This window comes from Castor canadensis, chromosome 7 (assembly GCF_047511655.1).
Source record: "Castor canadensis chromosome 7, mCasCan1.hap1v2, whole genome shotgun sequence".
Classification (NCBI taxonomy): domain Eukaryota; kingdom Metazoa; phylum Chordata; class Mammalia; order Rodentia; family Castoridae; genus Castor; species Castor canadensis.
The window spans coordinates 60,985,250-60,998,726 of NC_133392.1; the positions used below are offsets into that span (position 1 = coordinate 60,985,250).

The window sequence follows — 13,477 nt, forward strand, 5'->3', positions numbered from 1 at the left end:
ACTTGCCCTCCAGGGCACTGACCCAGCAGATTAACCCTGGGCTCCAAGGGAAGCCCGTGGGGTTCCTTCTCATATTCCCACTGCCCCGAGGATGCTGGATTGGGGTTAGGAAAGAGTGGGACCCACCTGTTTGCCATCAGCTGTGTGATTTGGAGGAAGTCACTTCATTTCTTTGAACTTCTATTTCTCTCTCTACATTATGGGTTATAATCACGTCCCCCTGCCCCAGTGCCACCATATCTGTTTTCCAGAGTGAGGTCCCTGGTTTTCAAAAGAGGGCTTCCATTAAGAAAGGGAAAAGGTTTGGATGCTTTCTTCCTCAACACAGAGGGTACAGAACTTGACTTAGGGGTGGTCTTGGAGCAAAGCGAAGGAGCCTCCCAGCACCTGTCCCCAGGCTGGGTGCCTACTTGAGAGGGAATCCCTGAATCCAAGCTATGGCACCTGGTGTGGTCACTAGTCACCACCACTCTCCCTGCACTACAGATAGATGCTTAGAAGAACTTCTAGCCTGGCAGAACTGTATCATGAACTGGGGAGGGGAAATTCTTACTTCTGGGATTTTCCAGGTTTAACTCCTGCCTTTCCAGTCATGGAGAGAGGTAGCCTGAGAAGACCCTCTTTAACTTCTTGCCTTCCCTTTCTCAGGGAAGCGGTGGCCAGCACGGGGTCCGGCAGAGGGCGCTGCAGAGCCTGGAGCGATACTTCTACTTGATCCTGTTTAACTACTATCTGCATGAGCAGGTGGGGCTGGGGGCAGAGCAGACCCATACCCCTTGCTCCCAGGGCTCCTCCAGCCTTCCCATCCCAGGGTGATTGGGGCCAGGGTCCCTGTGGAGCTGGGGAGCAGGATGAGGACATATTTGGTCTCTGAGGAAGGTGGGTATAACCAAATTGGGAGAAGCCAGGAGGGACCCAGATGGAAGGTGGTTCTTGAGCAGGCCTGGTCCAGGGAAGCTCCACTGCTTCCCCCTGGCCTCCAGGGCCTAATGTCCCCATCTCTGCTTCCCTGAGGGGGAGGAGGAGGCAGGGTGGTGCCAAGTCTCAGATTCTTTTTCCCTTCAGATATCCTGGTCTTTTTTACCATCCCCTTGTTTCTGCCCTGGGCCATGTTCATATGTCTTGGGACACCCCTTCGGTAGGGTAGGCAGGGAGAGTTCAGGATGGTCCCACCCCCTGAATGCTTCGTCTCTCTTGGCCTCGGGCTGCAGTACCCCCTGGCCTTTGCCCTCAGTTTCAGCCGCTGGTTGTGTGCCCATCCTGAGTTGTACCGACTGCCTGTGACACTGAGCTTGGTGGGGCCCGTGGCCCCTAGGGACCTCATCACCAAGGGCTCCCTGGTGAGTGTGACTTAACCCTCTGGGGAGTGTGTGATTGGGACCGAGTCTTGGCCCATGGAGCTCTAGATTCCTGGGAGGCTGGGGAAACATCGCTGGTGGGCTGGTGGGCTCCTCTTCTGAGCAGAATCTGCCATGCTTGGGCTCCAGGAAGCGCCTGAAGCTCTGGCCACTGTTGTAGTACTTTCCTTCCACCTCACATCCAGAGCACTAGTGGGGAGTCAGGAGACCAGGCTGTAGGATCTTTGCTTCGAGCTTGCATCTGAGCCTCAGCCTCCTCTGAAGGATGGGCGCTATCACAGGTGTCCTCCTCGGGGTGCCGACGAGTCTCCAAGTGTACAGCACTTGAATCCTCTGTGACTGTCAGCTGCCATGGGCCCCAGGCTAATTCAGTTCCCTCCCCACAGGAGGAGGATGATCTCGTTTCCCCAGATGTGCTCAGCACCGTCAGAGAGATGGATGTGGCCAACTTCCGGCGTGTGCCTCGTATGCCCATCTACGGCACAGCCCAGCCCAGCGCCAAGGTGCCTGCTTCCAACGCCCTGGTCCACACATGGGGGCAGAGAAAAGGTTGTCCCTGTCCCTGATGGTCCCTCCACCCACTAGGCACTGGGCAACATCCTGGCCTACCTGACCGATGCCAAGAGGAAGCTGCGGCAGGTCATCTGGGTCAACCTGAGGGAGGAGGCAGTGCTGGAATGTGACGACCACACCCACAGCCTGCGGTGGCCCGGCCCCCCCATGTCCCTTGACCAGCTGGAGGTGAGGCCTCCTACCCTCTGCATGCCCCTGACTTGGAGGCCGTCTTGGAGGACACAGCTGGGGAGGGCCTTTAGAGAGTGTCACATCCCTGCTGTATACATGGAGGAAGGGAGGCCCCAAGAGTGGCGGCCTCAGGGTGGGGCTGATTTCTTGAGACCCCCTGGTCCCTCGTTCCAGTCATCTTCCTGGCTCTGGGATGGTTCTGACCTGAGGCTTTGAGGGTGGGGGCAGGATTGGGCTGGGAAGCCAGGACTGGTCATGGCCACAGCACACTCTGGCCTTTCAAGTCTGGCTCAGAGGCTGCTTCAGTGGCCTCTGCCCTGTGTCCCACCCTTCCCCAGGCCCTGGAAGTCCAGCTGAAGGCCTACTTGAGCCTTCCTGCCCCTGACATGAAGGGTCCAGCAGCTCCCAGGTTCCAGAAGTGCCTCACCATGCAGGACGTCTTCAGTCAGCACCATGGGACCTGCCCTGGCCTCATCTACCACCGAATCCCTGTGCCAGACTTCTGTGCCCCCCGAGAAGAGGTGAGGGGCTGAGGCGAGGCTTTTGGGAGGGACAGGTCAAGAACGGAAAGAGCAGCCCACTCCACTGTGGGGCCAGAGGATTCTCATGAGGTTTTCACATCCCTTGCTGGTGTTATGTATATGTGCATGTGTGCGTGTGTACACAGGTATTTATCACGTATTAGAAGTGTGTGCACACATGTGTAATGTATTAGAAACCATGTGCCCAAATCGTGTGTTGCAGGTATGTGTATTACATGTTGCAGGAGTGTGTGTGTGTGCGTGTGTGTGTGTGTGTGTAGGGATACGTATGGAGTGTGGTGGCCTCATGGAGTGTGCATATGTGTGTGGTGCAGGCTCTCGTGGAGTCTGATGCCTCTTGTCTTGGGCAGTCTTTAAGGGAGTATGTGATGTCTAGGTTTGTGGTGTGTGTGTGTGTGTTTGCAGCTGTCTGTATAGTTTGTCTTTAAGGCACGTGGGTATATCTGTGTGGTGTGTGTGCCTGGCATGTGTTGTCTGGGGGTCATTGTGTGCCTGTGCACACTGGTTGTGATAGTGATGCTGGGCTTATGTCCCCTGCTTAGCCCCTCACGCCTAGCTCCCCTGCTTTGTGCACCTCTGGGCTCCACTGGATGCCTGGGATGTGCTTCCCCCTGTTGGCCATGCCCTGCAGTGGTCGTCTGAGCTCAGGACTGCCCTCATATAGAGACATTGGCTGGGTCCAGCTTAGGTCCACAAGGATGCAGCACACAGGGCTGGCAAACACATGTGCGTCTCCTGTGAGGTAGAGGGGGATGACTTGAGCCCTGTGTGTGCTGTGTCTGCCCAGGGTGGTGGTGTGTGAGGGTGCATCTTCACATGCATGTGTTCATGTGTGTACGAGGTTGTGAGCCTGGTGATTTCTGACATGGGGTAGCTGCAGGGTCTGCCGTTTGGATGGGGCACACTGGGAGTCAGGGAAGCTAGGCAGCATATTCCGAGACTCACACCCAGCTCTCCCCTGCCCTCTCCCTCTCCAGGACTTTGACCGATTGCTGGAGACTGTGCGGGCTGCCCTCGCCAAGGACCCAGGCACAGGCTTTGTGTTCAGCTGCCTCAGTGGCCAGGGCCGGACCACGACTGCCATGGTGGTGGCTGTGCTGGCTTTCTGGCATATTCAGGTGTGTGCATGGCCTCTTATGTGAAGACAGGGGTTTGCCCAGGAGGGGTGGTCACTGGAGCTTGGGGATACTGGCTATGGCAGTGGGTGAGGGGGGCAGAGGCCAACTCATAGGGTCTCACGGCATGGGGAAGGTGTGGCCTGGGAGGGGCTCTGTCCCAGCAGCTGTCCTCTCACAGGGCTGTCCCGAGGTGGGTGAGGAGGAGCTGGTGAGTGTGCCTGATGCCAAGTTCACCAAGGGCGAGTTTCAGGTAAGTATGTCCTGTGGGATCCCTGGGGGCACCTTAGGGAGGGAGCAGGAGGAGTCCTGATGGCAGCTTTTGGGGGATCTTTCCACTTCCTAGATAAGCAAGTCAAGGTTTGGGAGAGCTTGGCTTTGGGGCCCTGGCAGATGGTCATAGGAGACAGGGGGGTTGGAGCCCTCCTCCCACCTGACCCTGTTGCTGGGTTGTTGGTTGTGCTTGGACAGGTCCACAGCCACACTGTTATCTGGGTAGCTTTTATGTCCTCATGGGCGCCTGGGATCCAGCTGCAATTGGCGTCCTTGCATGGGAACCCTGGCTCACTCTGTCCTGCCTGCTCCCCTGCTTTAGTTCAGGGCATGGATGGACAGCTCCTATTATTTCAGATTCAGCCACCATGTATCATGCACTTGCCACACGTCATGTGTCATTTCAGACACCCTGAGAGGAGGGAGTTGGTATTATGGCTGGCTGCTACCCAACTGGCAATTGCACAATTGCACCATGTTCCTCCCCCACCCTCCCTGAAGTCCTGCTGCCCCCACTTCCATGCAGCTCCTCAAACTTGCCAAGCTTGTGTGTCTCTGGGCCTTTGTACATACTGTGCCTTCTTTCTAGACCTCTTCTGTCTTCCTTCTTCTGGCTGATTCTCTGATTGTTTTTCTTTTCTTTTATGGAAGAATATACAAAACAGAAAATTTACCTTTGTAACTTTTTTTTTCTTTTTGGTGGGACTGGGGTTTGAACTCAGTGCTTTGTACTTGCAAAGCAGGCACTCTACTGCTTGAGCCGCACCTCAGCCCTACCTTTGTAACTGTTTTTGAGTGTATAGCATTAAATACACGTACATTGTCGTGCAACCATTATCACCATCCAAATCTTGCATCCTGCAAAGCAGAAACTCTACCCATTAAACAGCAACTTCCAGCCAGGTGTGGCCATGCATGCTTGTAATTCTAGCTACTCAGGAGGCAGAGGTAGGAGGATCTTGGTCCAAGGCTAGCCTGTATAAAAGCACAAGAACCTATCTGAAAAACAAAAAACAAACTACAAAGTAGAAAGACTGGGGTATGGCTCAAATGTGACTTAGTTCACAGTAACACGCACACACACACACACACACACAAAATCAAAACCAACCAAACCAAACAGATAACCCACAACTCCCATTCTTCTGTCCTCCCAACCCTTGGTTACCTCTGTTCTCTGAATTTGGCTGTTCTAGGTAGCTCCTTTTGTGATCAGCTTATTTCACTTAGCAGTGTCTTCATGCTCATGTGCTATCGTAGTATGCATCAGAACTTCTCTTTGTAAGCCTGAATCACATTCCATTGTATAAATCTATCATATTTTGTTTATCCATTCATCTGTCAATGGACATTTGGTTGCTTTCACCTTTTGGCTACTGTGTGGAATGCTGCTGTGACCATGGGTAGAAAAATAACTGTTTGAGACCCACATTCCTCCTCCTCCTCCTTCTTTTTTGAGCCATTGTTCACTGTGTAGTTCAGGCTGGTCTCAGACTCATGATCTTCCTGTCTTAGCCTTATGAGGAACAGGTATATACCACCATGCCCTGCAGAGTCCCTGCTTTTAGTTATTTTGGGCATACACCCAGAAGTGGAAGGCCGGGTCATATGCGATTCTGTTTATTTTTTGAGCAATGCCATGCTGTTTTCCACAGCAGCTGTGCCATTTTGCATTTCCACCAGTAGTGCACAAGTTTTCTTGTAGAAAACTAAATATCTGGTTTTGACCCTATGGATGAGAGTTTGCCAGTTGAATTTCTAGTCTTCATGTTGGTCCCTAAGGGAGAGATAGCAAGGACTCCATCATCACACCTGGCCAGTGCATTCTCTTCTTCACCCTTCATACCCCTAAGAGCAGGTGTCCATACCACTCCCAGTTTAAAGAGGAGAAATCAAGGCACAGGAAGCCATGTGCATTTCCCTGGGGCACATTAGAGAGGTGCTGAAGCTGGGGTATAAGCTGTCTGTGGACCTCTGAGCCTGTGTTGCAAAGTTGTCATCGGCCCCAAAGATGCCCTGTGCCCTCTGTCCTGATGCACCCTAGCTGGACTCAAGTCAAGACCAGCAATCAGCTTAGTCTTTATTGAACCCACAGTCCAGTGGCAAGCACTCAGTGGCATGGACATCAGTTCTGAGGGCTTAGGGCGTGACTGAGAGCCTGAGGAGGTGACATGGGAAGATGCTCGGGGGTACCAGAAGAGGGGAGGGTCAAAGGATCAAGTGTGCCAAGGAGGGGTTCTGGAAAGGGCAGGCACTGTGTCAAGCTTGGATTGGTCAGAACATAAGCAGGTGGGGCTGAAGGGTGGGGCCCCAGCTTATCAGGACCCCGAGGACCACACGATGGTATGTTTGTGCTTGACCTTGAGGCCAGCAGGGAGGCAGAGGAGGTTGTGTTCAGACTCCCAGTCTGAGGGCCCCCGTAGGCAGTGGTATGGAGGAGAAACTGGGAAGGAGCGGAGAGGCAGGCATCTGAGAGAGGAGGACACTATGGAGTGGAAGGTCTTGGGGGCTACAGGACAATGGGACTGAGACAGCATTTCCACACCTGAAGATACTGGTACTTATGTCCTCCGAAGGAAACTTGGCCCCCAGGCTTTGAGCTGGAAGGTCACTGGGAGAGCTATCAAAGATTCCCAACACTCGGCTTTTTAGAGTTTTGGTCTGTATGTTAAGAATTATGCACAAAATGAAATTTCTGTGTGCATAACCCATAGTATCTCGGTTATGAAAGAAAAATGAAAAGCACCATGGGGGTGCAGCCTGATTGATGCCCAGTACCTCCCCTACCCCCCACGTGTGTCCCCTAGCTTGAGAAGAGGGCAAGCAGGGCTCTGCAGTTGGTCCCAGGTCTCAGGCCTGGGCGGCAGGTGGGGGAGGGGGTTTGGGGTAGGCTCTGTGGTTGGGGAGAGTCTGGTGCTGTGCTGAGGCTCCTGCCAGCTTTCCATCCATTTGCCCCCTCCTCTGGCTGTAGGTAGTGATGAAGGTGGTGCAGCTGCTGCCTGACGGGCACCGTGTGAAGAAGGAGGTGGACGCTGCTTTGGACACGGTCAGTGAGACCATGACACCCATGCACTACCACCTGCGGGAGATCATCATCAGCACCTATCGCCAGGTAAGTGCCCTGACCCACGTGTGCTTCTGGGGTGCACAGCCTGGGCTGTGACTCACTGAGGTGGCTTTAAGGTGGCGATGGGTTCCATGGGCCCTCCTTGGCCTTTGGTTACCTTTCCACCTTCTATAAGCAGACATGATCCTGGAAATGAAAACGCCTAGCCCCTAGCCTCTCCCATCTGGTTCTGCACACGGGATGTATGCGGTGGGGAGGAGGAGGGACAAAAGAATTTAATACCTGCTGTGGTCCTGGGATCAAGCACAAAATTTTGGAGTAATCAGGATGAGTCTCTGAAACTCTGTGGGACCAGGAGATAACAGTCCAGTTTGTAGATTGTGAGGTCCTAGAGTCCTGGGCAGGAGTCAGGTGGGGTGCTAGAGCCCTTTGGCCCTAGGAGTGGCTTTGTGATATTTGGCAGAGACACAGTTCAGTATTTAACAACCATGTCTGTACTGTCCTGGGACTGTGTCATCTTGCCCCTATTTGGATTTTTTTGGGGTCTGCTCAGTTAAGAATTATTCTGTAATACCTCAGTAAATTATAAAAATAAGGTTTCAATAGCAGTTCAGATTTCATATACAAATTTGGGTTTCAGCCTGTCTTGAATAGTGTGTCCTGGACTCTGCCATCCCCAGAGCTCCCTACTCCATCACACTTGCCTCCCCTGCTCTGCCTGTTACAGGACCCGAGGACAGTGTGGTGTTGGAGTTTGCAGTTTCCAGTCTTGGTGTGGAGCATGCCAGCCTGCCCACTTCTGCTTTTCTCTAGCTGCCAGGATAGAAAGGGATGCTGGAGTGGGAGGGAGCAGCCATGGGAGTAGAGGTAAACTCTCCTGTGGTGCCAAGAGGGGCCAGTATGTGCCAACCTTGTGTTCTCCACTGGTCAGCAGTTCTCAGGGACAGCTTCTGCCCATGGCCCTTGTAAGAGAGGGCCACCCCGTGCTCAGCCTGAAGCTGGGAATGCACTGGCAGGATGGATTGATCCAGAACAGTCTTGGCTCAGGGTCATAGGTCAGGCCCTGGTTGGGGTGAGGGTGAGTTCCTGGCTGGAGACAGGCCGGGCATCTGGGATCAGACTGTTCAAGGTTAGAAGTCAGCTGGGAGAGGAGTTCACAGACTAATAGGCCTTCAGCCATCGGGAGGGAGGATGGTTAAGGAGCTTCTGAAGATGGACAAATTGATTAGATTGTATTTTGAAGCTCCATTTGAATTACCTTTGGGTTCCATTTACCGTAGTGTTCCATGCCGCCACCAGGTGGCAGCCATGAGTCAAGAGGCTTTGCATCTCCACCTTCAGCCCACGCTGGGAGTGTGGAGACAGAACTGAGGTTTCCAGTTGTCTCCGCAGCCAGAGGCCAACTAGTTAAAAGGGGAGGCCGAGCTGTACCTCCCAGCAGCATAGCTCCACACCACGCTGGCCAGGCTGTCAGAGTCCCCTTCTCTACACCCTGACTTCAGAGCTGATAGGCCCTCCCCGCCTTTGGGCTCTGCAGCCCTGTCTGCCCACTGGAGGCACAAAGAGCAGCAAACATGGGGGGCTTGTGCTGAGGTCTCACAGAACTGAGTGAGACTGCCTTCGAGTGAGAAGGGACCACATGGGCAGAGGCTGGGAGGGTGAGTTGACAGGCAGCAAAGCTGATTTGTTGCGACACATTTCGTCAGAAATTGTCAGAAATGGGTTGGGTGGGTTAGTTGACTTTGCTCCTTCAAAAGTAGGGCTGGAAGGCTGGTTGGGTCTGGCTGCCTTCCTGGGGTGGAGTGTTTAATAAGGGAGGAAGCAGAACCCGTGAGGACTGCCACCCCTTCCCACTCACCCCATTCCCATCTTCAGGGCGGTGCTGACCTCTGCAGCTGGAGGATGGGAATCCCTGAGCCCCATCCCAGGGCACCTAGAGGGGCCAGAGGCTAGACATAGTTATTCCTGAGTATGGCCACCAGGTGGCCCTGGTGGGCTGTGTTAGGTTAAATTTTTTTCTTTTTTACTTTTTCTTTTCAGTCCTGAGATTCAAATGTAGGGGCTTGTACTAGGCAAGTGCTCTACCACTGAGCTCTGTCCCCTGCCTTAGGTCAGATTTTTGAAAGTGCTAAAGAACAGAGGGGTCTGAAGAGAGGCTCTTGCTCTGCCTGCTGAGCTTAACTGAGAGCTTTAAAACACATGCCTGCACTTCATCCCCAGAGACTGACTTGGTTATTTGCTGTGGGGCCAGCACATGGGTCTTGTTTTTAAAGTTCCCTATGTGACTCCAGTGTACAGCCAAGGCTGGCGGCCACTGACAGTAAGCAGCAGTCCTCAGCCAGCAAACTCAGACTCCCCTGGCAGACTTGTCAAAATGCAGATGGCTGGGCCCACTCCAGAGTGTCTGCTTCCAGGTCTGGATGTCTGCCAGCTTGCAGATGCTGATGCTTCTGGCTGGGGACCATAGTGGGGATTGGCCTTTCTTGTGTCTTGTCCTCTGTCTTTGTTATAACAGCTTTATTGAGATATGAGTCACATACCGTGCAGTGTACTTATTTAAAGTATACAGCTCTGTGGTTTTTAGTACAGCAGCAGAATTGTGTGGCATTACTACAATCAAGTTCAGAATGCGTTCATCAAAAGAAACCTCACAACCTTGGCAGTCACTTCCCTAGCCAGCCCTGGCAACCTCTCATCTCCTTTCAGTCTCTGTGGATTTGCCTGTTCTCTTTGGGTTTTACGGAGACTTTGTGGCATATCTAATGCAGCTCACACAGAGGGGATCGTGCAGCGTGTGGCTTTCTGACTCGCTTCTTTCAGTCAAGGTCGTGTTTTCAAGGTTCATCCAGGTGGTAGTATGGATGGGTACTCTATTCCTTTTTATGGTTCCGTAATATTCCATTGTGTGAACTTTCACATTATTCTTACCCACTCATCAGCTAGTGGACGTGTGGGTTGTTTCTTCTTGTTGCCATGAACTCGTGTGCTGGTTTTTGTGTGGCATATGTGTCTTTTATCTTGGGGATGTGCATCTGTGTGAGAAAAACATTGATTTTTCTCTGCTATCACACTATAGTAGTTACACAAAGACTGCTGTGACCTCACAAGGTGTGGGTTTCTCCCCTCCAGGGAGGTCCCTGGTCCAACAAGTTGAGGGCTTAGTCCCCAAGTCTGTCCCCTCTACCCCTGGTGGTTCTACCTGGGCTTCGGACTAACTGGCTATAAATTGGAGGTTTCATAAGCTCCTCTTAGAGCTCCATTAATTTTCTTGAGTTGCTCAAGGGGGAACACATTTATTAGTTAATTATAAAGAATATTTCTAGTGGCACAGTAGCTCATGCCTGTAATCCTTGCTACTTGGGAGGTAAAGATTGGGAGAATCTTGATTTGAGACCAGCTCAGGGGGTAAAAAATAAGGGAGACCCCATTTCAACAACAACAGCAAAAGCTGGGCATGGTGGTTTGTGTCTGTTATCCCAGCTACATGGACGTAAGTGGGGAGATCTTGGTCCAGGTCAGCTTAGGCAAAACTGTGAGACCCTACCTGAAAAATATCCAAAGCAAAAGGGCTGAGTCTAGCAAGCATGAAACCTGGGTTCAAACCCCAGTATTACCAAAGAAAAAAAAAACCTCAAAGTTGAGATATGGGAGAAGGGGTGTGGAGCTTCCAGTACCTCTCTGGGAGCATCACCCTCCTGAACCCTCCGTACATTCAGCTGTGCAGAAGCTCCAAGCTCTGTACTTTTGGAATTTCATTGCACACGTATCATTGCTAACAGGCTAGGTGGGGAAACCAGCAAGGCTGGTCTATTTGGTGTTTTTAGCCTCGCCCTCTCTCCATAGTATGGGATGCCAGCCCTCTGGAATGAGGAGGGGCTTAGAATCTGCTGCCTATCATGGGTAGGTTAGGGAATTTCTTTATGGGAAAATTACAGAATTTTGGGAAGAAATTGTAGTTTCTATAGCCTGCCTTGTGGTGGGAGTTACAAACCAGGAAGTATAGATGAAAATCAAATTGCTGAATTATATGGTAATTCTGAGTTTAACATTTCGAGGAATTGCCAGGCTGTTTTCCAAAGTCGTGGCACCATTTTGCATTCCCTCCAGTTGTGTGTGAATATTACAGTTTATCTATCCTTGCCAACACTGGTTATTGTCTGTCTTTTTTTTTAATTTTTAAATTTTTTGGTGATACTAGGGTTTGAATTCAGGGCCTCAGATTTGTGAGGCAGGTGTTCTACCACTTGAGTGTTACCTACTGTCCTTTTTCGTTCTGGCCATTTTGGAGATAGGGTCTTGCTTTTTGCCAAGGCCACCCTGGACCACGATCTTCCTACTTTAGATTTCCTGCTGTTGCTGGGGTGAATGGTGGATGCTACCGTGCCAACCTTTTTTTTCTGTTGAGAAGGGATTTCACCAGAGTTTTTGCCTGGGCTGGCCTAAACCAATCCTCCTGATCTCAGCCTCCCAAGTAGCTAGGATTACAGGTGTGAGCTGGCACCTGGGTCAAGCATATAATTTTTTGTCATTAAACAAACCTTGCATTCCTGGAATAAATCCTACTAACATATAGTGTTAGTTCTTTTTATATTGCTGGATTTGGTTTGCTTGTATTTTGCTGAGGATGTTTTTTTTTTGTCTCTGTTCATAAGAGATATTGTCTGTATCTTTCTTTCTTGTGGTGCTTTTGTTTGATTTTGCTGTCATGGTAATACAGCTTCCTTTCTGGCACATTCTCCCCGTGTCTACAAAATACTTTTACCTAGCTGTCTCCCAACCCTCTCTGGGATAGCATGGAAATGAGACAGGAGGATTAACAGAGTGGGTTTGAAGCTCTTGCCCTGGAAGCCTCAGGCCTCCAGGTTCTCTGCCTGTAGCATGGACTACAAAGGGCACCAGATGGACAGGCATGGTCACAGTGGACAAGTGATGTGGAGACCTCATGCTGAGCTCAAGCACTGCTGTGATCACTCTTAAGATTGTTATTTTTTCCATCAGGGCTAGGAGCAGTCGTGCCTGGTATCCAGTCCAGAAAACCTCTGCCTATCTCCCTGTCCCTCCCTGGACATGGTTCTGTGTGGCCAGAACATGACACCATCCTCATTGCTCCCTCTGGCTGCTGCCAGGCCCCCACCTCTCAGCTGGAGGTCTAGCAGGAAGGAAGTGACTGACTAGAACCAGGCTGGGAGTTCATGGTTCCAGGAGTCATGGCTAGTTTTGTTCTCACACTGCTTGGACTGAGGATCTCTGGGATCAGAGTCCCCTCAAAGGCGTCCACAAGCTGTAGGCCCTAAGGTCTAGCCATGGCTGTGTTCCTGAAGCTCCAGTCAAGGTTTAGGACTCAGCCTAGGCTGAAGTTCCCCTGAGGGGAGGGCGGTTGAGCAGGACAAAGCCCTGGTTTCTTCCCAGGCCTAGCCCTCTGTTTACATCCATATAGTTTTATGGAAAACATTAGCCACCAGCCATAGCTGTTCTGCTATGGGGACCCTCTTCACTGCAGTGCATAGAGTGGTTTACCTACTGTATTAGTGGTGTCTGGGCCTGGGAAGGAGAGGGAGACTTGGGCTTGGCCTGGGGCAATTGGAAGCCTTCTTTTGGAGACTGTCACCTGATTCACATGTCACCACTTAAAAGGAAGGATGGGGATTCTGTGTCATGATTCTGGTGATAGGGCTCCCACTACCACCCTACCCCTGTACTGAGAATTGAACTCAGGGTCTCACACTTGCTAGACAAGCACTCTAGCCATGCTCCTAGTTGTTTGTTTTGCTTTTTTTGTTTGCTTTTCAGATCGGGTCTCACACTAACTTTTGTCTGAACCGTTCTCAAACTGCCATCTTCTTGTCTCTGTTTCCCAAGTAGCTGGGATTATAAGCAAGTGCCACCATGATTGGCTGGTGATAGAATTTTTGTCAGCGTGGATCTTCAAGGCATCTAGCCATAGAGTGCTGTAAGTGCTGCTGGAGAGCAAGGCAGGTGCTAAAAGAACCTTATAGTTCTTGGCATTTCACAGGCTAACACTCCCTCTTCACCCCCCTACTCCCATGATACTGGCAAGTGGTCTACCACTGAGCCCTACCCCCAGCCCTTCACCAATTTTTAAAAAGGGGAGAACTTTCCTAGGGATGCCAGATTTTGTTCAAAGTGTCCATTTTGAAGAAAGGAAGGACGGAAATAAACATTTTAAGCCCTAGCCACCATCTTACACTGTTGATGTTTCATAAAAGCAAGGGTATTTTAGTAACCAGAAAAGGAAAAAGGATGTCATCTCAGAATAGAGGACAGTCCTTGAAAAGAATCATATTTTCCCTTTCTGGTGGCCCCAGGAAACTGACCATAGGCCTGGGTTTGAGGATTGTAGCTTCTGGTTACTGTCTC

The 13,477-nt window shown here is 51.3% G+C and overlaps 1 protein-coding gene across 1 annotated transcript in view; it reads left to right on the top strand.

Annotated features, from left to right (window-relative positions):
• The window catches only part of Pald1 (phosphatase domain containing paladin 1), a 66,692-nt gene that overhangs the window by 36,654 nt on the left and 16,561 nt on the right, over window positions 1-13,477 (top strand). The window contains exons 11-18 of the mRNA XM_020162106.2: window positions 649-744; window positions 1,212-1,340; window positions 1,745-1,861; window positions 1,944-2,099; window positions 2,441-2,623; window positions 3,622-3,762; window positions 3,941-4,012; window positions 7,004-7,144. Coding sequence (XP_020017695.1) covers window positions 649-744; window positions 1,212-1,340; window positions 1,745-1,861; window positions 1,944-2,099; window positions 2,441-2,623; window positions 3,622-3,762; window positions 3,941-4,012; window positions 7,004-7,144 — 1,035 coding nt within the window. The remainder of the gene's footprint in view (window positions 1-648; window positions 745-1,211; window positions 1,341-1,744; window positions 1,862-1,943; window positions 2,100-2,440; window positions 2,624-3,621; window positions 3,763-3,940; window positions 4,013-7,003; window positions 7,145-13,477) is intronic.